The following is a 22,895-nucleotide window of genomic DNA, read 5'->3' on the forward strand; positions in this document are numbered from 1 at the left end:
CGGCTTTCGGACCGGCTTTCGGAGGTTTCGCCGATGATCTTTTTCGGCACGAACTCTCCGATATCTTCACGTCTTTTACCCTCCCGCCCTTTTATTTCTACACGCCGCCTGATTCGCACCTGCATTCATCTAATAAACGATCGTCAGAGGAGCTCTCTGTGTTTCTGGTGCAGAATCTTCCGTGGTTTATTCAGGACACGGAAGAAAAAAACATTTCCTCTGTTAATGTTACAGAAGCGTGTCGCTTTAATTTGGGTAACAGTGTCTTGGAGACGGTCGACCTCTCCAAATGTCGGCTCGCGCCAAAAAAGACGACGATTCCGAACGTCGCGTCTTCAACAACACGGATCGCTGTATATTTACTTCCAGAAGCCAAAGGTGAAGCGGCGCATAAAGATTACAATTTGAATGACCTGATCAAACACGGAGGAGGATTCAAAGACTTCTGATGAAGGTCGTCAGATATTTCACGCGCAAAACCGCCAAGGGTATTTTTCTAAAGCTTTGCGCGCCGAGACACGCAGCTTCCGAGGCAACTTCCGCCAGAAAAACAAGCTGACACTTCACTAAGGAGCGTCTGCAGCAGTAACATGCTATCATATAACACTAATTAAAAGCGCTTTCATATCTTTAGCATACCGCTAAACACCTTTTTAGTGTCCGTGAAGGTTCTGAAAGCACCGATTGATTTGTTTGTTTATTATTGTGATAAGCAGCGGCAGCTAATCAGGATCTCAGAAGTGAGTTTAAGCTGCCGTGGGTTCGGTCCGGTCGGGTTCTGCTCCTTGGAGAACTGAATTCCCAGCCACGGCTTCAGGAGGAACCGGTGCGTTTTAAGACCCGCGTACCTGCAAAGAGTCCCGCTTCGGCCAACTGCCGCCAGTTGCTATTGACACAAGTTCAACCATCCCATTCCTGATTTGCTTTGCCGCTCCTCTGATTTTACAGGCCTCTCCGGGGGGGGGGGGGGCGGTCAGCTGCAAGCGAGATCTGCATAAATCAAGGGGGGGATGGAGAACATCCACATTAGCCACCAGAAGTCCTTTTTTTTTTTTTTTTTTTTTCTTCTCGGCCGCGACGGATCTGTCAGCAGTAAATGTGAAGTTGTCTGTGTCACCGCTAATCCACGGCGGCTGAACTATTCACATGGCCGCGGCGCGAGGATCCGGTTACGCCGTCTATTGAGACAGGAGCTATTTGTGTCTAATCGTGTTAGTGCCCATGTTAGGGGATCTGGATTGACCAACATCTGTTGACAATCACATTCCTCGGCCCATATAAAGAGCGTCGCGCCGCCGCCTGGCGATAACGGCTCCCCTCACCGTGCAGATCTGGAGCATCGGCGCTCCGGAGCTCCACCGAAATAACATTTGGACGCATCAGTGAGAAAACTCTCAACGCTGATGGGATTTTTGGTGGCGTTTTGAAGAAATTTGACATTTTTGGGCGTTAAAAGTCAAATATCCGACCTTCCTTGTGTCTCTTGAAAAGGTTGGGGGGGAAGGGGTTAGACTCACATCCATTGTGTGTGTGTGTGTGTGTGTGTGTGTGTGTGTGAGTGTGTTCTTTGCTGGCCAGGCTGCAGCAGAGGGGTGCAGTTCACACTCCGGCCACTAGATGTCAGCAAAGAAACACAGCCAGAGTTCCAGGACATGAAAGGTGAGATGTTTCTCCATGCTCACACACTTCTCACCAAAAACCTTCTCCGTCATGTCGCTTTTCAAGACGGCGCAAACATCCCGACGCAAAACGGAGGGGTTCCGACCGGTGAGAACAATTGGACAAAAAGTCTCACGCCCGGTGACTGAGGGGGTGATGTTACACACCTCCTGCACCCCGTGAACCCCAAAATCACATTTGAAATGTGTATCTCCTGTCTTCGGTCGGCGTCGTCCACGGCGAGGGCCGAGGTGAACGCCGGCTGACCCCGACGCCAACGGCAGCCGGCCGAGGAGTGTGTGAATGAGCTCCGGGTGTGGCGCAACTTGGGTGGAGAGGAGATGCGGTTACGCAAGACAAGGCTGATGACTCATGCTTGCTGTTAAAACACACACACACACACACACACACACACACACACACACACACACACATATCCGCTGCGGATGTAAGCCAGCGTTTCTCATGTTGATTTCACACACACAAACACACACACTGTCGCAATGACCTCAGAGAACCGACAAGCTCACAGGGGATTTGAACAGGTAATATTGAAGAAAGATTACGTAAGCAGTTTCATTCAGCTTATATTACCGTGTGTGTATGTGTGTCTATATTTCACACACACACACACACACACACACACACACACACACACACACACACACACACACAGTGTCCCACTTTTCCATTGATCTTGCAGCCATTCATTTAAACCTTTAGATCATATAACAGTTGCACACGTACACACACACACACACACACACACACACACGCTCACACAGACACACACACACACACACACACACACACACACAAACACACACACACACTGGGCCAAGAAGGCCGTGCCTTCACATTCTCCAAGCTGGAGATGATTTACGGTGAAAGTGAGGCGTTAACGGCTCATACCATCCCATAGCATCTCCCTGCCGCCCACACACACACACACACACACACACACACACACACACACACACACACGCATGGAGACCTTGCTTGCCGCCGCCGGGTGTTTGGTTTGAGAAGATTCCTGTTTTTCTTGCTCCTCTCTGTCACATGGCGGCGGAGGCGGGTCCAAGTTCAGGCGTCACCGCCTGGTTTGGGCAGATTGAAGGGACCATCCCCAAACTCAGGAGGTGTGTGTGAGTGTGTGTGTGTGTGTGTGTGTGTGTGTGTGAGCTTCTGGAGATGTTGTGACCTGGGCCGAGGTCAGAGGTCACTGTGATCTGCTGGACGAGGTCTCGAAGATACTCCGCTGTCTGAGATTTTGAACCCCTCCATCCATAAACCTCCTCTCTGGTCTTCAACCTCAGCTTTCTTCCACCCAGATCTTCACCATCACATCCTCCGTCCACGTCCAAACCATCTCAGTCTGTCTCCGGACTCCCTCCCGATCCTCTCCGTCCTCTTTCTGCTCGGACACCGCGGCCGCTCTTGGCCTCCACCTTCCGCTTTCCTCCACCTGCTCTGACCTGCCGGACGCCTCGACCTTCTCCATCTCCAGGTTGAACGTCGCCGTTAAAAAAAACGTGTCCGTTTCCATGAACACGCCGAGGAAGCGGGACTCTCCACGCTGGGCGAGTGGAGGGCCGGCGAGGCCGAAGCCCAACAGACAGAAGATTGTGTGCCGGTGCTTCATCCCACTTCTGGAGCCGAGAACACTGGAGCTCTGTCCCCCCGCGGCCGTGGAGGCCCAGAGAGAATTCTCAAATTCCACAATAACCGTTCATTGATTCAAACTGGTGACAATGATTGTTTTTGTTTTAATGCGCCACCGGGTGTGTGTGTGTGTGTGTCTATTTTTACCGCTTTTCCAAAAGGGAACTCTGCGTGTTAAGTAGCGGAAGAATTTCAGATTCGCATGATTTTGCTTGTCCTCTCACGTTAGATATCAGATTATATCATCACAGAAGATCCTTCTTCTTGTCGTGGCAAATTTCTTCAAGGAATTCAAGTTCAAGAAGATTTGGTCAAGAATTCCGCTTGACCTGGATGATGAAGAACCTCCAAGAAGATGCTTTGAATGTGACTTTAACGCAGTTCTTTGCGTTCCGTGTTTGTACGTTGGAATCCTGTCTGCCAGGCTCTTTGCAGATGATGTATGGGACGCCGGCGGATGCTAGTTCACACACCAGATCCTGCGTGGTAACTTGAGAACACGCCTGGAGGTTTTCCGCGTCCTCAGCCAGGAGGTTGGATCCCCAGCGGCGGGTCCTTCCTGCGGGTTCGGAAGACGGCGATGGTTTGAAACCGGAGCGCTGATCTCCTCGACCGTCGTCTCCACGGCTGTGAGGTGGATGACGGCGTCGGCGGCTCAGTAACACGTGAGGCGGCATACCGAACACGCCGCTGCGGACGGATGACCTTTACATTGGGTTTCGTCCGGCGGCGGCGGCGGCGGCGGCGGCGTTTGTTTTATTTCGTCCGTTCAGAGCCGCAAACAAACGTGGCGGTGGTCTGGGGCCGTCGGCGGATGGCGAAATTGGCCCCGGAATGGAGACTTCTGGTGCGAGCAGATGGCCGGCTCGCTCCGCCACCAGCCGTCCATGTGGCTCTGCCTCGCACATGACCCAGAATTCTCTCCGCCAGAACTCGCCCTTCGGTGTTTGGAGGCGAGAATCGCGCCCGTGTTCGAACCTCCGCCGGTTTCCAAGTGTGTCAACAACTGTTTAATCCACGACAAATACGGGCAGGAAGTTTCGGAGTATGAGGAAGTGATGTCACCGTGCGGACGCATACCCGGCCACGGAGTCATGGCTTCCAATCCTTCATCGCGAGCTTTTTTTTTTTTTTGAAACGGCGGTGACCAGAATAGAACGTTCTCCCGCCGTGGCGCCCCCTCCCCCCCTTCCCGCCCCCCCTTAAATGGCGAGCACACAAAGTGTCCTCTTTCACGAGCGGAGACGGCGAGGGCCTCCGTGATGTCACCCGCGGTGACGTGATGTCACGGGCAGCCCACCAGGAGCGGGATTATCCGATGGCGGCTCACAGTCACAGAAGGAAATGAGATGTTATTTTGTTGATTTTAAGGGGTAATAAATCCAGATTTTGGAGACTCGACCCACCGCAGAGACTGTTTTTGTCTCTTTATTCCTTCAACACGGTGAACCCGTTGGTTCCTGCCTTCCGTTCGGTCGTAACTCGCCTTTTCTCCGGCTCCTCGTGCATCCAGATGACCTCTGGAACGGGAGCCGCTACGGTTTTTGGGTGCCGTTTAATGAAACAATATTCCCGTCGAACAGATCTCCGCTTACAGTCTTGAGCTGCGAGAGCTGGTTTTAGAAAACTCCGTTGTCTGTCGATGTCACTCCGCTCGTATTCTGTTTATTTTTCTAACTGTTATTGTCACTCTTGCTGTTCTTATCCTTCTTGTTGCTTTCGTCATCTTTTCTCACCCTCGTTGTTGTTGTTCACTCTGCTGTCTATTTATCTGTGGATGTCTTGCCTCTCTATTTATATTTATACCCATATTTATCCACACTGTAATGGTAACGCTGCTGTGACAGGAGAATTTCCCCTTTTTTCCACGTTTCATCTGGGTTTTTGGATTCAAAGTGTTTTCCTTCTCCTAACATGTCCGGGTATTTTAGTCCTTTGCTGGATTCTTTGGGTCCCGTCATCAGCCCACTGCACGTACGTGCGCGGTCCTCCTCGCTCCGGCGGATCTGAGGCGGCCGTGGAATCGTCAGCCGTGCACGATGACGATGATGATGATGTTACAAATGGGGCAGGCGTGAACCGTCTCTGACTGGCTTTGGCCCAGCTTGCAAACACACACACACACACACACACACACACACACACACACACACACACACACACACACACACACTCACACGTACCCTCACACACGTTCCCACGGCCTAAAATCCGGTGTCTCTCATGCACATCTGCTTCCTCTGCAACCGCCGCCGCCTACATTAGCATCCGCTAAGGGTCGAGCACACTTCCCGCGGTGGCGCACCTTGGTGGAAAGACACATTCACCTGAGATTAAACGCTTATCTGAACACCTCTTGTCTCCTTCCAGGGTGGAAAGGGAGAAGATCAGATCCGTCTGCCGGACGAAGCCCAGCGGACACGGAGAAGCGAGGACCTGAACGACGGAGGTTCAGGTAGGAGGAGCTCCTTTTTGGTTTTCTGTTCTGGAGCGCAAGTCCGATGAGGGCGACGGTTGAAGGCCCGCAGAGGAACACGGGGATGGCGGGACACCAGACCCCACAGGAGATAGAGCTGGTGAACATCTGAGGGTCACTTTGCAGACACGGGTTCTTCTGAGCTGATCGGGAGAAGTTCTGCCCGACGGTGGCGTTCATCAGCGAGGCTTGAGCCGGCGTGGTCGTGCGCTGCAGCCGCTGGAGCAGGTAACTGGGAAGCCAGGAGGAGCACCTTCTCCACTTCACACTTTTGAAGATCAGAAGTTCTGCTTTTCTAGAAGAAAAGGAAAAAAACAGGGGGAGTTTGGGGGCGGCTCAGACCGCACGCGTGGAGACGATCTGTAATTATTCCACGAAAATCGGTGGAGCCACGTGACGGGAACCCCGCGCTCCCTGCGACGTGTCATCAGGAGGAACGTCGAGCCTCGGCACACTTCCCAGAAAGATCCCCCGGCCTCGGCTCCGTGGGCGTCTTCTCCGAGGTAATCACAGGTTCTTCCCCGCAGGTATGCGACCGGCCAGGTTCAGTCATGCCGGAAAGCCCGTCGCTCCGTGGCTTTCATAATCCCAGCTGGCGAGGTGCCGCGGGGGCAAGTCCCTTCACGAGTTTGGAGATTTGGCTTCGGGGCCGCGCTCGGGGACGCTCGGCCGGATCTGGAACCGCTTTAGCGCCGCGTTTATGTCGTTAAATCTCACGGAGTGACAGTTATTGGACGATTACCTGCATAGATCAACTACTGAACTCCCATCCCAACTATTTATTTTGTTTTCCTCCTGACCGAGGAGAGGTTAGCTTCAGTTCACCCTGGAATTCCTTGCAGGGAGTGGGGGGTGACTGCATCATCTTTCTGTCATCTGCCGGAGAACGCGGGGATAAATCACCCCGACAAGTCAGAATGAGCGCCGCGGCGCTCGGGCCTCCGGGGAGCGCCGGCGAAACATCAATCCGAGGAAGCGCCGGGGGGGGGGGACTCGCATTTCTTCCAGGAATTTTCTACGCTCCTCGAGTCGCTCTTGCTTCTTTGCGGCGTGTTTGTGTAATCTGGCAAGGCGTGAGCCGCGCCGCGGCGGCGATACATCATCAACTCACGCCAAACTGGCCCTCATAAACCCCTGAGGAAACGGGGCCGTTAAGAAGTCACTTTCAATCACATTTTGTCTCCTCCCTCATAGCAAACACAGTAAAACATGGCGGATGCCGCGTTCTGTGCTTATTTTCGAACACATTCAGGAAAAAGTGATTTTAAAAATTAACTGAAATTGAGGGGGACGAACTCCTGTCTGTTCCAGCTGCGGTTACGTTCGAGGACACGACGTGCTCGGTTGTTTGTGCGGGACGTCTTCGTCTGAACGCGTCGAATCGTTTTGATCGAGGAGGAAAAAACGGCGGAGGATAGAGGCGATTCGAATTACTTTTCAGAGTAATGACGGTCTTTTCTGACATCTGCCCTGATATCCGGAGTCGGGGGGGGAACAAATGACGTCAACCGCGTGTTCTTTTGTCTGGAATAGCATGTAAAATGTGGTTTTCGCCGGTGCGGATCGACTTTGGCGGCTATCGAACCCGACCCGTCAGAAGAGCTCTCTGGGGATTTCGCAGAATAATGCGCTGTGTCATCTTCCTCTTCCTGTAAACACTTTGAGTGACCGGCGGTGGGTGTGTCTGCGCCGAGGTATTAACAGATCTGGCCCCGTCGCTTGTCTGCTTGCCAAGAAGCCCGCGGGAGACAGGAAGCCCGGTATCACGGTGGACAGAAAACAGACATCTGGGCCACACCTAGAGCCGGACGGAGCCTCTGCGCTCCGGCTCCACTCTCAAGAACGACATACGTGCATGTTCAAGTAAAAATATACAATATATTTGTTGTATAAACTTGTACAGAATACCTTGGACATTTAATTTTACATATACTACTTTGAGTTTTTTTTTCAAAATAGGGCAACTTTTGCATCCTTCATGATTTTTCAGAAAAACACCCTCCCTCCCCCACACACAACTGCATTTTATGTACATCTTTACATACATTACCAAACAAAACAGCCCTTGGATGCACTTTTAAGAGGCCACGACAAGATCCAAATACCGTGTACAAAAAAAAAAAAATCCCTGAAAATGTCTCTCCGTGAGGTAAAACACGTTAGTCGGAATCACTTTCTTTCATTCCCTCTCACGCCGTCGGTACGAGGCAAGACTGGCGATAGAGCAACGGCTAATTACACGCCGGCTTTCCTTATTATCGTGCCACAGAAAGAGAAGCTGCAGGCTCAATGCTGTCAAAGTTAAAATAAGGCAAACATCCGTTCCTTTACGCCCTAATTGCTTAAAACACACTTTCCTTTCGATCGTGTTGAAGGCCGGACCGTTACCTCGACCCTAATGCGCTGACAAAGAGTTCAGTTTAAACTGCGAGGACAGTAAAAGCCTCGTTGACGACAGGCAGTACGACCTAAAGGCTAAAAACAACGTATCGGTATACAACAATTACATGCAAAAAAAAAAAAAAAAAAAGCAACATAATGTGCAGGAGTGTTTTAAAGATTTAGGGGTTTTAACTTTTAATAATTTGCAAGGATTGGCCACTTAAACTTACATTTCAAGAATAGCTTCCTAGCATCATCAAGCTAAGCGGACGATAACGCAGATATTTTGACCGAAGGCTTTTGGTGGCCACGGTGTTCCTACTGAAAGAGCTGCGAAGAGAAGAGAAGCGGGACAATAATTCAAGGCCGGATCACTGCAGTGGCTTATTTCCCACAGGTAAAGTACCATGAAAATTTCCTGGATTGGTCCCCCATGAAACATTCGGATTGGACAAATACTCCACCCTAGGCCATCGAGGCAATAAACGTTGCTCATAAAAAGAAATTTAGAAACATCCACTTTATAGCTGGTGAATTACCAAAAAACAGACAAACAAAAAGAAAAAAACAGTAAAAGGACAATCCTAGTTCAGGCAGAAACCTTTTGAAGTGCTCCTGCTGTTATGGCTGTATATGGCCTTTTATTAATGCCACGAGTGACAGATAGCGAAACTCCTCCTCGTGTTAGATATTAAGGCATCGGACGGAGCTCGCCCTCGGCACGCCGGCTCCGTCGGATCAGCGCGCTAAGTTCCATTCGGTGCAAAAATATTGTAGCGGACTTGCTGCCTGAGCGAGCTGCTTCGGAGTCCGAAAGACTCGGGCAGCTCAGAAGACACCACGGGCGATAGACCGGAGGACAAAAAAAAAACCAAAAACACCCGTCCGCTCCGTCATCATGTTGACTCCAGTGTGTCCAGCTGAAACACGTTGTGATTGGTGGGCGTGGTGAAGAAGAGCTGCTCCTCGTTGGCGGAGCGGTTATCACAGGGGCTGTGCAGCCCCAGCGTCCTCTCAAAGTCAAGCAGTTGACCCATGAAGTTGAAGTTTGGGGAAATGTTGGACTTTTTCCTCTTGACAAAGTCATAGGCGTCGTTGAGGGACAGGTTGAGTCTCTGCATCAGGTAGGCCACGGTGACGGTGACCGAGCGGCTGATGCCGGCCAGGCAGTGGACCAGGATGCCGCACTGCTTGGACCGAGCCTCATCTGGGAGGGGGAGGGAAAGAAAACAACAACCATTAGTCACTCGATGACTGTTATCAAAATGGAGGAAATGTAAAAATGCAGTCGGACTTCTCGAGACGTGTTCATTCATCGAGGCGTTGCCGGCGCGGCGCTGACTGATGTAATCTTAACGCCGGCACAATAAGGGTACTATGAGGAACTGCGGTTCAGCTCGATTCTTGATCAACACACCGAACATCCTGTCGAAGACTCACTTGTGACCCTGAAATTTGTAAAAAAAAAAACAAAAGGCGCGGAAAAACAGCAACGGCGTTTCCTCTCTCGCTCCGTGTCGAGGCCCTTTCGAAACGGACGCACAGGAGCTGCGGTTTCAATTGCAGTTGTGGTGAAAAGTAGCACAGCGGAGAAAGGAAGGAGGTACCGCGGTACCATCGGGTGCAAGAGTTCAGTCTCTTCGTAAAAGCTCTTGAACTCATCACCGCACATGTAACGTAAACCACCGCTACCTGGCAAAGCACAATGATAAGACTCGCTTTCACGCGAAGGCCCCCTTCGCTTGATTAGTACCAATTAATACTTAGTGCTAAATTTACATTTTCATTAAATATGACTGTTGACACCTTTTCTCTGACGGGAAGCAGTTCTTCGTCTGCGCTTCGGTTAAAAGTCGCTGTTCATGATTTGATATCTTTTAAAAAAAATAGCAACCTCTGTCACGCCACGGCCGGCAGAAGGGATGCGGCCCTCAAGCGGCGTAGAATTCAGAATATCCGGGCAGAAAACAAGAACGCGGCTTCCTGCTTTCCAGAGAATCTGTGACTTATTACTAGCATACGGCAGACTCGCTGGATTTCAACATTTTTCTTTCCTGCACAAAATGAATGTTTTGTAAACAGTTTACAAGTCCGACGCCTGCGGTCTTGTCACGACTTCCTCGAGTGTGTTTGTGCATTGTTTCCTGCCTTCATCGGGGGGGGGGGGGGGGAAACGCCACCAACATCAAGTTGTATTCGAAGCGAGGGCTGGAATGCCGGGAGTTTGGCTTGAAGTCGCGGAACCACACATGGCGCGTGTGTGAATTGTTGTGATTTTCATGTAATAACTTTGACTCAGCGTCTGAGAACTGTATCACGCTGTTATTAGCGTTACACACCACACGCATGTATATTTACCGGGCGACTCACCTATAAATGATATGGCCTCCGGGAAGAACTGGGACAGGTTCTGACTCCAGTGGTCCGAAATCGGGATCTGCTTGTACCTGAAGTGTCCGTCGTGCTCGAACATGTTGGGGAGATTGGGTGTGACATTCAGAATGTACTTGATGTTGTATTGGCCCAGCACGTCCAAGTTGGTGGAGTCTTTCGCGCAGCCCAGGTATAGGTAGGGCAGGATCTGGACGGGGAAGGCGGGCTGATTGCCGGGGACGGGGCTCTCCTCGGACTCGGTGGCGCTGCTCGGCTCTCGGTCGGACTCCCCGTCGGAGCAGTCGGAGTTGATCCGGAGGTCACCGAAGCCCAGGAAGGACAGGGGAGGAGAAGAGCTCGGGCAGGAGCTGTCCAGGAGTGTCTCGCAGTGCTCCGGGAACTCTGTGTGAAACTTCACAAATCCACCTTAAACACACAGGGGAGAAAAAAAAAAGAGGAAAAACTCAAAACAATGCAACTGTGTGAGCACAGATCTGCAAAAAGAGGGCTCCGGGGAGATGAGCAGCAGAGGCCCGGGCAGGACTCTCCCCTCCGGGCCATTCATCAAACACACGCCTGCTCCAGCAGCAAAACATGGCGCCGCCATTTTGGAATTTTAATTGAGAATCTCAATGACACACAAACTTTTTTCGAGCCTTACACTCCGGCTCTGTGTAAGGCGGGAACAGGGGATATAACGTTTAACTTTGTGGGGAAGTAGACTTTCGTAGTTTTAAATGTGTTATCAAGTAAAACAAAACAAAACAAAACAAGAGATTGTACTTGACGCCCCCCCACCCCCCCACCCTCCAGAGTAGCCGCGTTAGCTTTGACAGCAGCCCCGGCAGGATGCTAACTTACCGCGGTTAGCCCGGCCAGTCCCCGCCGGACGCTCGCTCCCCCGGCGGTTCACCCCGGCGAGTACCCGCCGGACTTTAGCTCACCCCGCTGTTAGCTCCGCGCGGATCCCCGCCGGACGCTAGCTTACCCGCGGTTAGCCCCGTCCGGACCCCCGACCCCCATTTAAAAAAAAACAAACTTAAATCCCCACTTTTCATCCATTATAACACAACAATTAACCCTCGGGTCGAAAAACTTTCCGTCACCTTCCAGGTAATACGCTTTGCAGCCGTCCTCCCAAAGCTTCTGGAGCAGCAGCCCCAGGACGGACGACGGGGCTCCGCCGTCCGCCCAGCCCGCGGTGCTCTCGTCGTACAGCACCACCGTGTCGGTCTTGCACCTCCGGACGAACTTCTCCTTATCCTCATGGCTCGGGATGATGGTCCGGATGGGGATGTTACCCTTGCGGAACCTCCGCAGCATCAGCCCGGGTATGGCGAGGTTCATGGCGGTCTCGATGTGGGACGACTCGTACAGTTCATGCGGGCGGCAGTCCAGCAGCAGCAGCGAGGAGGCGCCGCCGGACTCCAGCTCGACTTGCAGCCACTCCACGCTCTTGCTCGGCGTCACTCCAGACATGTCGGCGTCGGCGTCATAACCACCGGGGAACTTTCTCCGCGGCCCGCATCGCTACTGGGGAGGCACCGGCACCGGCACCGGCGACGGCGGCGGGGACGACGACGACGGCGAGGAGGAGCAGCAGCGCTGTCCCGCGAAGTGCACGGCGCCGCGGGCGGAGCGCAGAGCGCGGCGCCGCTCGGCCATGGATCCGGGATGCGGAGCTTCCACCCCCGGCAGGAGGCAGCGGCGGAGCGGCGGAGAGGCGGAGCGGCGGAGCGGCGATCGGCTTCAACACTGGAGGTAAAAAAGTGGAAGGGGTTGTTTCAGAGCCTCCTCATCCTCTGCACCGCATTCTGCTTTTGCCATTCCATTGCACTGCGAGGGTTTCTCTCTCTCTCTCTCTCTCTCTTTCTTTCTCTCTCTCTTCCCTTCTTTTTTGTGACAGTAAAGCAACTGCGGAGGGAGGAGTTAGTTTCCCTCTGACTTAAAGTCATAGCAGAAATATCAAGAAGTTTAATTCCCATCAGTGCAATGCATCCAGTTTATTTCCCCATCCCCCTCCATGCAGTTTACAACTTCTTTTTTTGCTTTTGTTTTGTTTTTCTTTGCAGGGGAATTAAGTGTTCACTGTCAGATGCACGGCGTGGAAATGTCACCGTGCAGCCTGCAGTGAATGCCAGGCAGTATAACACAGGTATTACCATTATGAGTGACCTGCCACTTGAGTGTGTGTGTGTGTGGGTGTGTGTGGGTGATTGTGGAAACCAAATGTTCTCTTTTAAAATGAAGACCTACAGCGCCTGGGCAAATATCAAGGCACGACGACGTGCGACGCAACTCTCAGCCAAGTTATAATCTCTTGGGAATTTTAATTCTTATGACAACAAGACATTATCGCGTGATTCAACACGTTTCTCCAACCTAACGTGATTTCTAGGCCCTCTGAGCTTTTATATTTTACACAACTACCTCCAAATTAGTTGACTACATGTAATATAGCCTTATTACACAATGTAACAAGAGCCCTGCAGTGGTTTGTGAACACACAAAAATAGGCTACATGTTTCTCCCGGCCTTCGTTTTGCCACCAAAGAGCATTTCTACGAATCACGCTCAGTACAACCATTTTTTAGGATTTTCTATTTGATTTATTTTCCTCCCTGAGGGAAAGAGCTGTCCTCTCATTCCCATGCAAGCCGACCACGTCACATTGCCGGGTATCTTTTCTTTGGATGCATTCACATGGTGCTCAAATCATGTGTATAGTAATGCGAGAGAATGGTGAATGAGGAGGGATAAAAGAGGGAGGCATGTGTGTGTGTGTGTGTGTGTGTGTGTGTGTTTGTGTGTGTGTGTGTGTGTGTGTATAGAGGGAATCCAGACGTGCAGCTCTTCTGTCTGTACACGTGAGTGGGGGGAGACGCAGATGTGAAGAATATCAGGATTAACGCAAAATGAAGAATACAGCTAAACCTACTCTCTCTCACACACACACACACACACACACACACACACAAATAACAAGTGCCAACACTTCCAATCCCCTATTTTACCACCTGCCTCAAATACTCGAATTCAAAGAGTTTTAAACCGACACACACACACACACACACACACACACACACACACACACTGCCCCTAGCTCCACATACCCAGATAATGGCTGTTCCGGCTGAACTCCCCGCACGGAAGTGTAGATGTGTTGTGCCAACTCTCAGACTGTGTTATGAGGAACTGCAATGGCTGCCGCTCTGGGACTCAGTAATGGATGAGGGCGGTCGTGTCTGACATTGTGTTCAAACACGACACAAAGCGAACCGCAACGTGTGCGAGTCTCTTCTAGATTTGTGTGTCAGGGACATAGGAATCTGGATTAACTCACAATCTAAACTGTTGAATTAAAGCACTCACACACACACACACACACGATCCCTGATGTGAGCGGGCTAAGCTTGCACGATAGGGGGTTGTCACCTGACTGCTCCGCTTCCACCAACACTGTGGTTACATAACACCCTCCAAACGTGAGCACATGGTAATTCTCTCAGAGGGAAGGATGGATGGAAGGAGGGAAGGAAGCATCCCCGGGTTACAGAATCCCTGTTTTTATTTTCATGTCAGGCTCCGCTTTGAGGGCTTTCACACAAACCCAGCAGGCGCACAAAGATCCCCCCGTGGCGTGCAGATGTATGGCGGGGAGGCCGAGGCGGCCGAGATGCAGCCCCATTGAAGTGTCTCTGCGTGTGGGAGTAAATGGCCTTTTTACCGAGCTAAATTTAGATGGTCACCGGTCAAACCAGATAACGTCGGCGATAACACAACGCCGGCGCTGTGCCGACCATTCACAGACACATCTGAAAGTGCGTTTCGATCTGCTTTTGCATGCCTGGTACGTGTTTTAGAGGTACACCGTGGAACATCTGCTGGATTTTATCATTTCCTTGTTATCCAGATAGGAAACACAATATCCTGTTCTCTATCGATACCATCTAGTGGTTCATGGTGAGAGCTGCTGCGCCGGCTATGAGTCATCTGCAGGAGGAGGAGGAGGAGGCGCCTCGCTTCGCCGGCTCCCGGCTGCAGACGGGAGGCCCGGCGTGCCTCCGTGTGGTGGAGACGGGAACGCCACGGCGTGAGTTTCATGAATGACGATTCGGGACCGCGGCTGATTGGATGTGCAAAGCGCCACTTCCTTCATCCGAGCCTCGGGTCCTGTCAGCGGTTCAGCGAAGCTACGATTCACTTTTAAATATGGCCTCTCAGGTCATACTTAATTAACCATTTGGAAACATAAAATCAGTAAAAACCCTTTAAGTTTGTTGAGGAGAATCAACTTCTGCAAAGTATCTTTTCAAAAAAGCAAAACCCTGCAAGTTTCCCTGTTTTATTGAAGAGAATCAACCTCGGCTAAATATCTTTTCGTTGATTTTATCAGGATAATTTGGACGATCTTGAGGAACTCCTGACAGCTAAAAAGGAAACGTGCCAATGACAGAAAAAGTAGTGCGCGTTCATTCGTATACAATAAATAGCTTCGATTCTGGAGAGCCAGAGATGTCGGGATGGAGTCCACCGCTGTGTCCGGGCCGCGATGCTGCCGTCACCTGGTTCAGAAGTAGGACTTCTCCCTCTCGCTCATTTGGTCGTAGTGGAGCGGCTGCTGGCAGAAGCGGCACTCGGCTGAGGAGTGAGGTCGCAGCTCCAAGCCCACCTCTCTCCACGTCTTCAACAAGCTGTCTGCGGAGAACAAGCGGGTGTGGTTGTGATTACGCAACTGCCTTTTTACATTAGGTGACCGCACCTTCGCTTGACGATTGGGCTTTCTCGGAAGGAGACACGTCAAAGTATTCATCCAAAGAGGAAATGTAACCGTCAACTCATAACCTGTCGGTGAGGTCTCTCCGCGGCCTGACGTTCAAGCGCGTCGTCGCCAGATATGTTCTGCTAGATCAGGGGTCGGCAACCCGCGGCTCTTTGTAATAGAGTATTCACTTAAATTGTATTTTATTTTGTTCATTTTTAAAACGGCATTTTAAATTTGTGAAACTATGGCGATCTTTTAACATCTAAATAAAAAGTGTTCAAATATTTTTGTCGCTCTTAAATGACTGCATGCGAAAGCACAGAGAGGACGGCATCTTTGGTTTGGGCCATGTAAGTTCGGCTTTCTTCATAAATACGAGGAGGACTCAAATAGATGTGGAGTATTTTGCTTAAAGTACCCTTCAACCAAACGTCTTTTTTTTTCAGAATTCAAAATGTTTTGTTGCATGCCGAAATGTTATTCGGTTTTCTCTGCAGTTGTTCATTGCAGCACATTTTGTTCCTACATTCAAAGCGTTCATTCTGCCATGCACAGTGTAGAAACTTGTTTCCCCGTACAGCGAAATTCCTACTTTTCTGTCTGCAGCACATTTGGACACACAACTCAAAGGCAAAAGTAATATGTAATGTTATATGCCGTGTTAGTTCATTTTAAATTTCCAAAAGGGTTGTGTTGCTCCCGGTGTTTTCTTTACTGCGGGGAAACTTCTCCAACTTTTTGAGTGCTAAAGGTTGCCGGCCCGTGTCCTAGAGTGGCAGACGTACCCACAAAGTAGTGCATCATCTGCGGGGTGTGGTGAGGCGTGGGGGCGACGCGCAGCAGCTCCTCTCCCTTGGCCACTGTGGGGTGGTTGATGGCCTGGACGTAGATGTCGTAACGGGACATCAAGATGTCGCAGATCTCGGTGTTCTTCTCCGCGTCTGCCACCTGCCACGCAAACGCACAAGGACTCAGATCCGCCGGTCCGACCGGCTGGCAGAGAATGTTGTGTTAGCTTCGTACCCGGACGGGGATGATGTGGCTCGGGCAGTGCACCACCGGAAGGCCCGAGTCCATCAGCATTTGTCTTAGCAGACTGACACTCCGCTGATGTTTCCTCCTGAGCGTCTGTCCTTCTTGGCTTTTCAGAACCTCCACCGACGCCTTCGCCCCGGCCAGCAGCATGGGCGGCAGGGAGGTGGTGAAGATGAAGCCCGCGGCGTAGGAGCGTACCGTGTCCACGAGGGCGGCGGTGCTGGCGATGTAACCGCCCACGCAGCCGAAGGCCTTGCCTGGAGACGGAACCGGTAACAAGCCAGCGGCAGGAACAGAACCGACACCTGGGCTATGAACGCCGGCTCCTCTCCTCACCCAGGGTCCCGGAGAGGATGTCGATCTTGTGCGAGACTCTGTCTCTGTCGCCGATCCCGCCACCTCTGGGCCCGTACAAACCCACGGCATGAACTTCGTCCACAAAGGTAATAGCGCCGTACTCGTGGGCGACGTCACACATCTGCTCCAGTGGACACACAGCCCCTGCCGGGCAGAGGTTATATTCACACGTACGCAGAAACATTCACATCGCTTTCTGCGTACGGCTTATCACCAATAAAGAAGAACAAAGCAGGTTGTGCAATATTCCAGTGCGCTAAAAAGAAGGCTCACCGTCCATCGAGTGCACCGTTTCGAAGGCGACGATCTTGGGAGCGGCCGGGTGTGACCTCTGGAGGAGCTCTTGCAGGTGGCCGACGTCATTGTGACGGAAAACAACCTTCTTGACGCCGCTGTTCCTTATGCCTTGGATCATCGAGGCGTGGTTCCCGGAGTCCGAGTAAATCTCACAACCTCCCGAAATGAGAACGCAGAGGACAACGTGTTCGTTCTCACGCTCCCGACGCTACTTTGGATTTTATAATTCAAGTACGTTTTAAAAATTTTGAAACCGAGAACGTTTCGTCCGCCTTTATCTATATGCTGAATAAATTCATCTCACCTGGAAGCATTTTGGCCAGAGTGAATAAGGTGGAATCATTGGCGACAAAGCAGGACGTGAACACCAGCGCCGCATCCTTGCCGTGCAGGTCGGCGAGCTCGTTCTCCAGATCCACGTGGAATTTGCTCGTCCCCGAGATGTTCCTGGTTCCCCCGGCGCCGGCGCCGTGCTTCTGTAAGGTCTCCCTGTGGATATGAAGAGTCTGGTTTGAGCCGATTGCCGTTATTACCGTCGCTTTGTCAGCTGAATCACAGGAACGTCTCCTCACATGACGGCCTGGGTGACTCTGGGGTGGCGGCTCATGCCGAGGTAGTCGTTGCTGCACCACACGGACACGTCTTGCTGGGCGCCGAGCGCCTCTGTGAAGTTGTCGGCCATGGGGAAGGACGGGGCGCGGCGGTTCACCGTCTTGAAGATCCTGTACGTGTGGTCCAACTGCTTGGACTTGATCTTCTCCTCAAAAAAACGGTCGTACATAAAGGTCGCCGCTAAAGCGGGAAGAAATGTCAACGTTAGAAGCTGTTACGGATCGTTTTAAGAATGACTTCAGGTGGCGTTCTTACCTTCAGGTAGATTATCCTTGAGTAGGTGAGACACTTTGGAATACAGTGGTTGTGAGATGTTTGTTTGCTTTGGTCCGTTGACCCCGTCCACCATTCCTGGATCTGTGTTTCCTGTTAGAAGGGTTCAAGTCATGTGTGACATGGCCCTGAACATGGAAATGAAGTTCTCTGGTGTTACACAACTGACGGGCTCCGCAGGTGTCCAGAGTAATTCTCACCTGTGCGGACGGTGTGTATTTTTGGAACGTCCTCCTGTAACTCCATGCTGGCCTCCGTTACGACACCGTTGCTTTTTTTCACGATCTCCGTGGACAAGAAAGGGCACATGGAGGGAGACGTGACGGGGCCGGGACTCGCTTCGGGTCTCAGATCTAAGGAGAACAGTTACAAGACAACCGCGCGGTATAAATATGGTCACGCGCATTTGTGTATTTTTCCTGTTTGCGCAGGAGAAGACAAACGAGTGACCCGCAGCTGACCTTCGTTCTTCTGCATGCTCTTGGACACGGAGGCTGAAGAGGACAGAGTCCTGGCCGGGGAGCATGTGGAGACGAGGTCCATCATCACGGGGCACCTCTGGACATAGCTCACCAGAGAGGAGGCGCCGGCCGGATGCAGAAAACAACCGGGAGCCACTGACAAGAAGGGGCAGCAGCGGAGAAACGTGTCCATATGTGCCTTTGACCTGGAAGACAAGAAGGGGAGCGCGAAGGAGCATCGGCACTTCGGGACAAAGGAGACGTCAGTACGTCGTTAACAAGAAAAGGCAAAACCATCCGGGTAGAATAACCATTTACAGTCTCTCTGATGCCAAACTGATCTTATTTACCTGAACACATCCCAGTCCGCTTTGACGTGATAGAGGAATAACGCCCTGTGAAACATGACTCCCTTCAGTGTCCTCTGAGACCAGAGAGGAGGATCTGCTCAGACCTTCTCATTCTGCTGCGGTCAGCTGTTCTTGACAGGTGGAAATGGGAGGGTCTCTGGAGGACCTGCCCGCTCTCTCAACTGTGTCATGTAACCTCATCGCAGACCCGGAGTGCCGAGATATTTAATGGATGTAAGGTATCTATTCATATACATCATTAAAAAAAATCATCTCTATGTAGCTGGCAGGTTTTAGCAAGCAATTAAAAGTAATGACACACACACTTGCTCATCAATTCATCCAACAGGAATCATCACAGCATCCTCTATCTCATCATTACCTGAGGTGATGTAAAATAGTATAGACGGACATAGAGTTGTTTTTTTCCCCCCACTTATAGAGAAAAGTAAAGCATTTAAAAGAAACACGCATCTATCATCCCATCAAATCGCTTTCCTTTCCAACTGCATCCCTCCTGGAGAGCCATCCTTCTCCGGTGACATGCAAAGGGCAGTGCAAACTGCAGCAGACAACACATTGCACATGTTTAGATGTCTCCTCCCGACTCTAGGAGGAAGTTCTTTAACAAAACCATGTGTCTTACCCTCAGGTTCTGCAGCCTGTCCGTCCAGCCGGCTTCTCGTCCGCGCCTGCGGTCATCCATGTGACGTCTGCAAGTTTGTTGCACAAGTGCGGTCCACGCCCACCGGGTGGCTCGTAACTCACAGAGATCGTCTACTGAACAAAGCTCGTCTATTTCAGTTCTCTTGTATCACTCAAAGATCATCCCGCAACACAACGTCTTCATTTTCAGGTAACCAAGGTGACAGTGTGCAAACACAACTTTTGATCCCTCTCTTACAGACCTCCTGTCTTGGTCTTGTTTATGGTCGGGGGGCAATTCGATTACTTTTCAATATGTATTTAACATAAACAATGTTAATGTTATACATGTTATGAGTATGCCACCTGGTGCAAGGATTTTGCAGCGAAAGAGGGAATAACAGGGTGATAATCAGTCTGGAATCGTGATTAAAACGCAATTGTCACGCAGATTTGTGAGCTGTCGCATGTTGATGACGTCACGAAGGAGAGACTCCGCAACACATGGTAGAGCCTTCTACTTTTGTTTAAATGCTTTGTAAAACAGATTTATCTGGTTTTAGAGTGCCCTGTTCGAGTGTCCTCCTTCCCTTTGACCCTAAACATTGACAGCGAAGAGCAAAGAAATGGGGCTTTGAGTTCTTTATGGAGAAGAACACCAAAACAAACAAAATAAACATACTTTGATTCGTCAACGGAGGGAGAATGTTTTAACATTGTGAGGCATTTACGAACTTAACTGATGATTATATGTACTTGAAAATGCAAAGAACTGATCAAACTCAAATCAATCGTGTGTCCCGGCAAAGGTTTACAAGACAGTCGCTCTTCCGGCCTCCCCCGAGCGCTGCAGGGACGCCTCTGGCCCTCGAGATGGCGGCATTGCACTCACACCCAGCCTCCGTAGCGCATCTTGTTGGGCAGGTAGATACTGCTGAGGAAGTTGGGGGCCAGGGCCTCCAGCGATTGTATCTCAGCCTTTACCTTGTTCTTCTGCATCAGTTCGATCTGTGATGGGAGCACACAGATCACCGTTTAACAAGATGCTGCTTCCGCAGTCACAGTGCCGGCGGTCTGAAAGCCTTTTTAAACGTCCTCCAAAGGAAGCGGAGAACACCAACTCTGGTCATTCAGTCCGACAGATAGCGTGTGTCTCGATATTTTTTCAAAGTTAGTTCTTTCGTGCTCCTCACCTCTTTCTGCCACTCTGGTTGGTGAGTTAAATACGGCCTTCTGCAGAGGCTGTTTAGTTTGCTTTCATCGTTCTTGGTGAGGGGGATCAGGGCGCCAGGTGGAACCTGCAACCTGAAAGACTGACCGTTGAGTTCACAAAATATTGAACAATTACAGTAAGACTTGCTGCACCAGATGTTCCATTCAGCTCCCGCTTAGGATCTATTATGTTTATGTTAAGGGGGGGGATATAGAAAAGGGAAGTGCACAGACTACAATTAAACATATGCTAAAAGTCCTTTTGGCCTAAATTTGTACAAGGGGACATATACTTAAAATCCAATATAGTCACAGACTTGGAGCCGTGGAGGAAAAAACAAGAGAAGGCGACAGCAACAGAAACCAAAACAAATAGTCTGAAATGTCCCCAGAATATAATCCCAATTAGAGACAGGAGGAGGCACTTGGAAGTAGTGAATGTGGAGTCCAAACCTCTGGAGGTCAGAGGGGAGGAGGCCTAGCCACATAACGCTGGGGACAGTCAGGCTGTGAGCCTCAAACGACATGGCCTGTGGAAAAACCCATGCATGCACACACACACACACACACACACACACACACACACACACACACACAAATACATAGAGACATGCATATTACAAGTTTTGAGATCCTTTAAAAAACCTTAATATCATTATTTATGCTTGTTTTTTTTTTCATGGGCATGCATACCAAGTATATGAAGATCAAGTAAAATAATTGCTGTCAAGTAGAAAAATGTATATAATATTCATTATTATTATATCAACACGCTCTATTTCAAGGCTTTTGAAGTTTGTAAATGTCCATCTAAAGAGTTTCAAATGTGTTATCTATGTGACACGGTTTTAAAAAAGATCTTTTAATACAAAGTCCTGTAGTGTTATTATCCTGCACCTGCATACCTCAGTGTTTTGCGGCCTCGCTAGCTTATTATATAACCGCTGTTGTGCTATTTCCGACCAGGCTGTGTGCAAAAACACCAATAGCCGGTCGGAATCAGGAAAAGTGCGATCCTGTTTGGCCAGAGGAGCTGGAACGACAGCGAGGACTGCGATGGGGTTCGAAACAGGCGCTGTATGCAGGGTTCTCATCTCGAACCAGATCTCACTCTTTGCCATATTCGATGGAAGTTTCTAGATTCTAACAAGGAAAAGCTTCCTCGTTCCGCCTGTTACCTGCCGCCCTAAATTACACCGAAAGGTGGATGAACGTGGTTTATGTCGGTGTATATTGCAGACGCAGTTGGATTTGTTTGGGACGTTTAACCAGCATTAATTAAAAGCTGTACAATAAACTTGCGGCTGTAATTCTGTACGGTAACAATATTGGTTTTAGCCTGTTTAAAATACTAGAAATGAAAATGTATTTATACGATACATCTTTTGAAACCTAATTAAGGACCAGTGTAAACCCAGGACACTAATCGGTGAAGCATCAACATATTATTATGTCTAACAAAAAGCAAAGCAAAGCCTGCCGGAGATCAACAAAGACATGTTGGTTTATTTGTCGTGGTATGAATGATCGGCCTGTTTTGAAGTTAAAGACTAATGTCATTACGTAGCGCTCACTGAGAAACACTGAACAGCTCACACCGGATAAGTTTAAACACAGGAATAAGTGACATGGCGGGTCTCACCAGAGATCCGTACTTGTAGATGCACATGATCTCAATTCCTGGGAAAACCAGAGGGAGAGACGGAGACACACTGCAATCACTGACATACCAGAGCAATTACCCTCTGAGATGTGTAACGGAGCTTAGATCTAAGTAAAGCATTACATATGTGTCTTGCCATGCAATGGGGAAAGGAGAATTATGGAGGCTAATGGAAAGTGAGCCACCCTGTCTGGTTGAGATTACGGCAACGGGAATAACAGCCTGACGGGGCACCATGACGTACCCGACAGGTGCGAACATCTGCTCGTTTAGTCGTTCGCGCCGTGAAAAAATACGGGAAACTATGTGAAGTACGCAGGAGACGTGAACCAGATATGTACCGTGGGGGTCGGCGTCCACCAGAGCCAGGATGGGGATGTGCAGCGTGTCCCACAGCTTTCTCACCATCAACCTGCTGTTCACATCTGGCACGCCTTTACCCTGACGCCAACAAACACACTTGAAAATGAGAGCAACGTCAATATTAGCGCTGAAGGTGCAGGAGGCCTACCGTGATCATGATGCACGGAGAGAGTTTTGAACAAAGGTTGTCGTCCAGCAGCCTCTGAAAGGTAGCGTCCTTCTCCACGATCAGGACGAATTTTGCAGATGATACGATATCTGTCATATGGTCAACGGAAACATGGTTCCCCTCCAAAACATGCACATAGTG

General features: G+C 50.3%; 3 protein-coding genes and 2 long non-coding RNA genes across 7 annotated transcripts in view; 2 read left to right on the forward strand and 3 right to left on the reverse strand.

The window, feature by feature from the left end:
• Positions 1 to 7,655: 7,655 nt before the first annotated feature.
• Positions 7,656 to 12,423, reverse strand: LOC147214565 (dual specificity protein phosphatase 7-like). Its single transcript, XM_086141653.1, has 3 exons — positions 11,659 to 12,423; positions 10,550 to 10,978; positions 7,656 to 9,386 (listed from the first exon to the last, which is right to left on the reverse strand). Exons 1-3 carry the CDS (start codon positions 12,029 to 12,031, stop codon positions 9,076 to 9,078), a joined length of 1,113 nt encoding a protein of 370 aa, XP_085997779.1. The 5' UTR covers positions 12,032 to 12,423; the 3' UTR covers positions 7,656 to 9,075.
• Positions 12,181 to 16,572, forward strand: LOC147214566 (uncharacterized). Its single transcript, XR_015104368.1, has 3 exons — positions 12,181 to 12,313; positions 12,625 to 12,707; positions 16,467 to 16,572. It is a non-coding gene; the product is annotated as an uncharacterized LOC147214566 (long non-coding RNA).
• LOC147214567 (5-aminolevulinate synthase, non-specific, mitochondrial-like) lies at positions 14,885 to 19,414 on the reverse strand. 3 transcript variants are annotated; one of them, XM_086141650.1, is made up of 13 exons: positions 19,349 to 19,409; positions 19,085 to 19,264; positions 18,703 to 18,776; positions 18,353 to 18,558; positions 18,092 to 18,244; positions 17,874 to 17,984; positions 17,579 to 17,798; positions 17,311 to 17,495; positions 16,983 to 17,162; positions 16,689 to 16,853; positions 16,341 to 16,609; positions 16,103 to 16,265; positions 14,885 to 15,250 (listed from the first exon to the last, which is right to left on the reverse strand). In XM_086141650.1, the coding sequence occupies exons 3-13, from the start codon at positions 18,756 to 18,758 to the stop codon at positions 15,123 to 15,125; spliced, it is 1,836 nt and encodes a 611-aa protein (XP_085997776.1). In that variant the 5' UTR covers positions 18,759 to 18,776; positions 19,085 to 19,264; positions 19,349 to 19,409; the 3' UTR covers positions 14,885 to 15,122. The 3 variants fall into 3 exon arrangements, with proteins under 3 accessions (XP_085997776.1, XP_085997775.1, XP_085997777.1); XM_086141649.1 differs by lacking the exon at positions 18,703 to 18,776; XM_086141651.1 differs by lacking the exons at positions 18,703 to 18,776; positions 19,085 to 19,264 and having other exon boundaries at positions 19,349 to 19,414.
• LOC147214568 (uncharacterized) lies at positions 18,424 to 20,288 on the forward strand. The gene is made up of 4 exons (XR_015104367.1): positions 18,424 to 18,941; positions 19,355 to 19,558; positions 19,799 to 19,854; positions 20,157 to 20,288. It is a non-coding gene; the product is annotated as an uncharacterized LOC147214568 (long non-coding RNA).
• The window catches only part of spo11 (SPO11 initiator of meiotic double stranded breaks), a 9,237-nt gene continuing 6,325 nt past the window's right edge, over positions 19,984 to 22,895 (reverse strand). The window contains exons 10-15 of the mRNA XM_086141652.1: positions 22,734 to 22,843; positions 22,564 to 22,663; positions 22,202 to 22,239; positions 21,013 to 21,089; positions 20,541 to 20,652; positions 19,984 to 20,355 (exon numbers count right to left, since the gene is read on the reverse strand). Coding sequence (XP_085997778.1) covers positions 20,236 to 20,355; positions 20,541 to 20,652; positions 21,013 to 21,089; positions 22,202 to 22,239; positions 22,564 to 22,663; positions 22,734 to 22,843 — 557 coding nt within the window. The 3' untranslated portion in view covers positions 19,984 to 20,235. The remainder of the gene's footprint in view (positions 20,356 to 20,540; positions 20,653 to 21,012; positions 21,090 to 22,201; positions 22,240 to 22,563; positions 22,664 to 22,733; positions 22,844 to 22,895) is intronic.

This window comes from Fistularia commersonii, chromosome 34 (assembly GCF_037954325.1).
Source record: "Fistularia commersonii isolate RoL2024-O1a breed Wild chromosome 34, RoL_Fcom_v1.0, whole genome shotgun sequence".
Lineage (NCBI taxonomy): Eukaryota > Metazoa > Chordata > Actinopteri > Syngnathiformes > Fistulariidae > Fistularia > Fistularia commersonii.

Bases quoted from the DNA above. Each gene is read 5' to 3' on its own strand.
- LOC147214567 (XM_086141649.1), bottom strand. From the start codon at position 19,176: ATGCGTGTTTCTTTTAAATGCTTTACTTTTCTCTATAAGTGGGGGGAA. The intron at 17,985-18,091 runs GTGAGAATTACT...CCCTTCTAACAG, and splicing joins AATACACACCGTCCGCACAG to GAAACACAGATCCAGGAATG. The intron at 17,163-17,310 runs GTGAGATGAATT...TCATTTCGGGAG, and splicing joins TCTGGCCAAAATGCTTCCAG to GTTGTGAGATTTACTCGGAC.
- LOC147214565 (XM_086141653.1), bottom strand. From the start codon at position 12,031: ATGTCTGGAGTGACGCCGAGCAAGAGCGTGGAGTGGCTGCAAGTCGAG. The intron at 10,979-11,658 runs GTGACGGAAAGT...TGTGTGTTTAAG, and splicing joins CAAAGCGTATTACCTGGAAG to GTGGATTTGTGAAGTTTCAC. The intron at 9,387-10,549 runs GTGAGTCGCCCG...TCCCCCTCCCAG, and splicing joins GGAGGCCATATCATTTATAG to ATGAGGCTCGGTCCAAGCAG.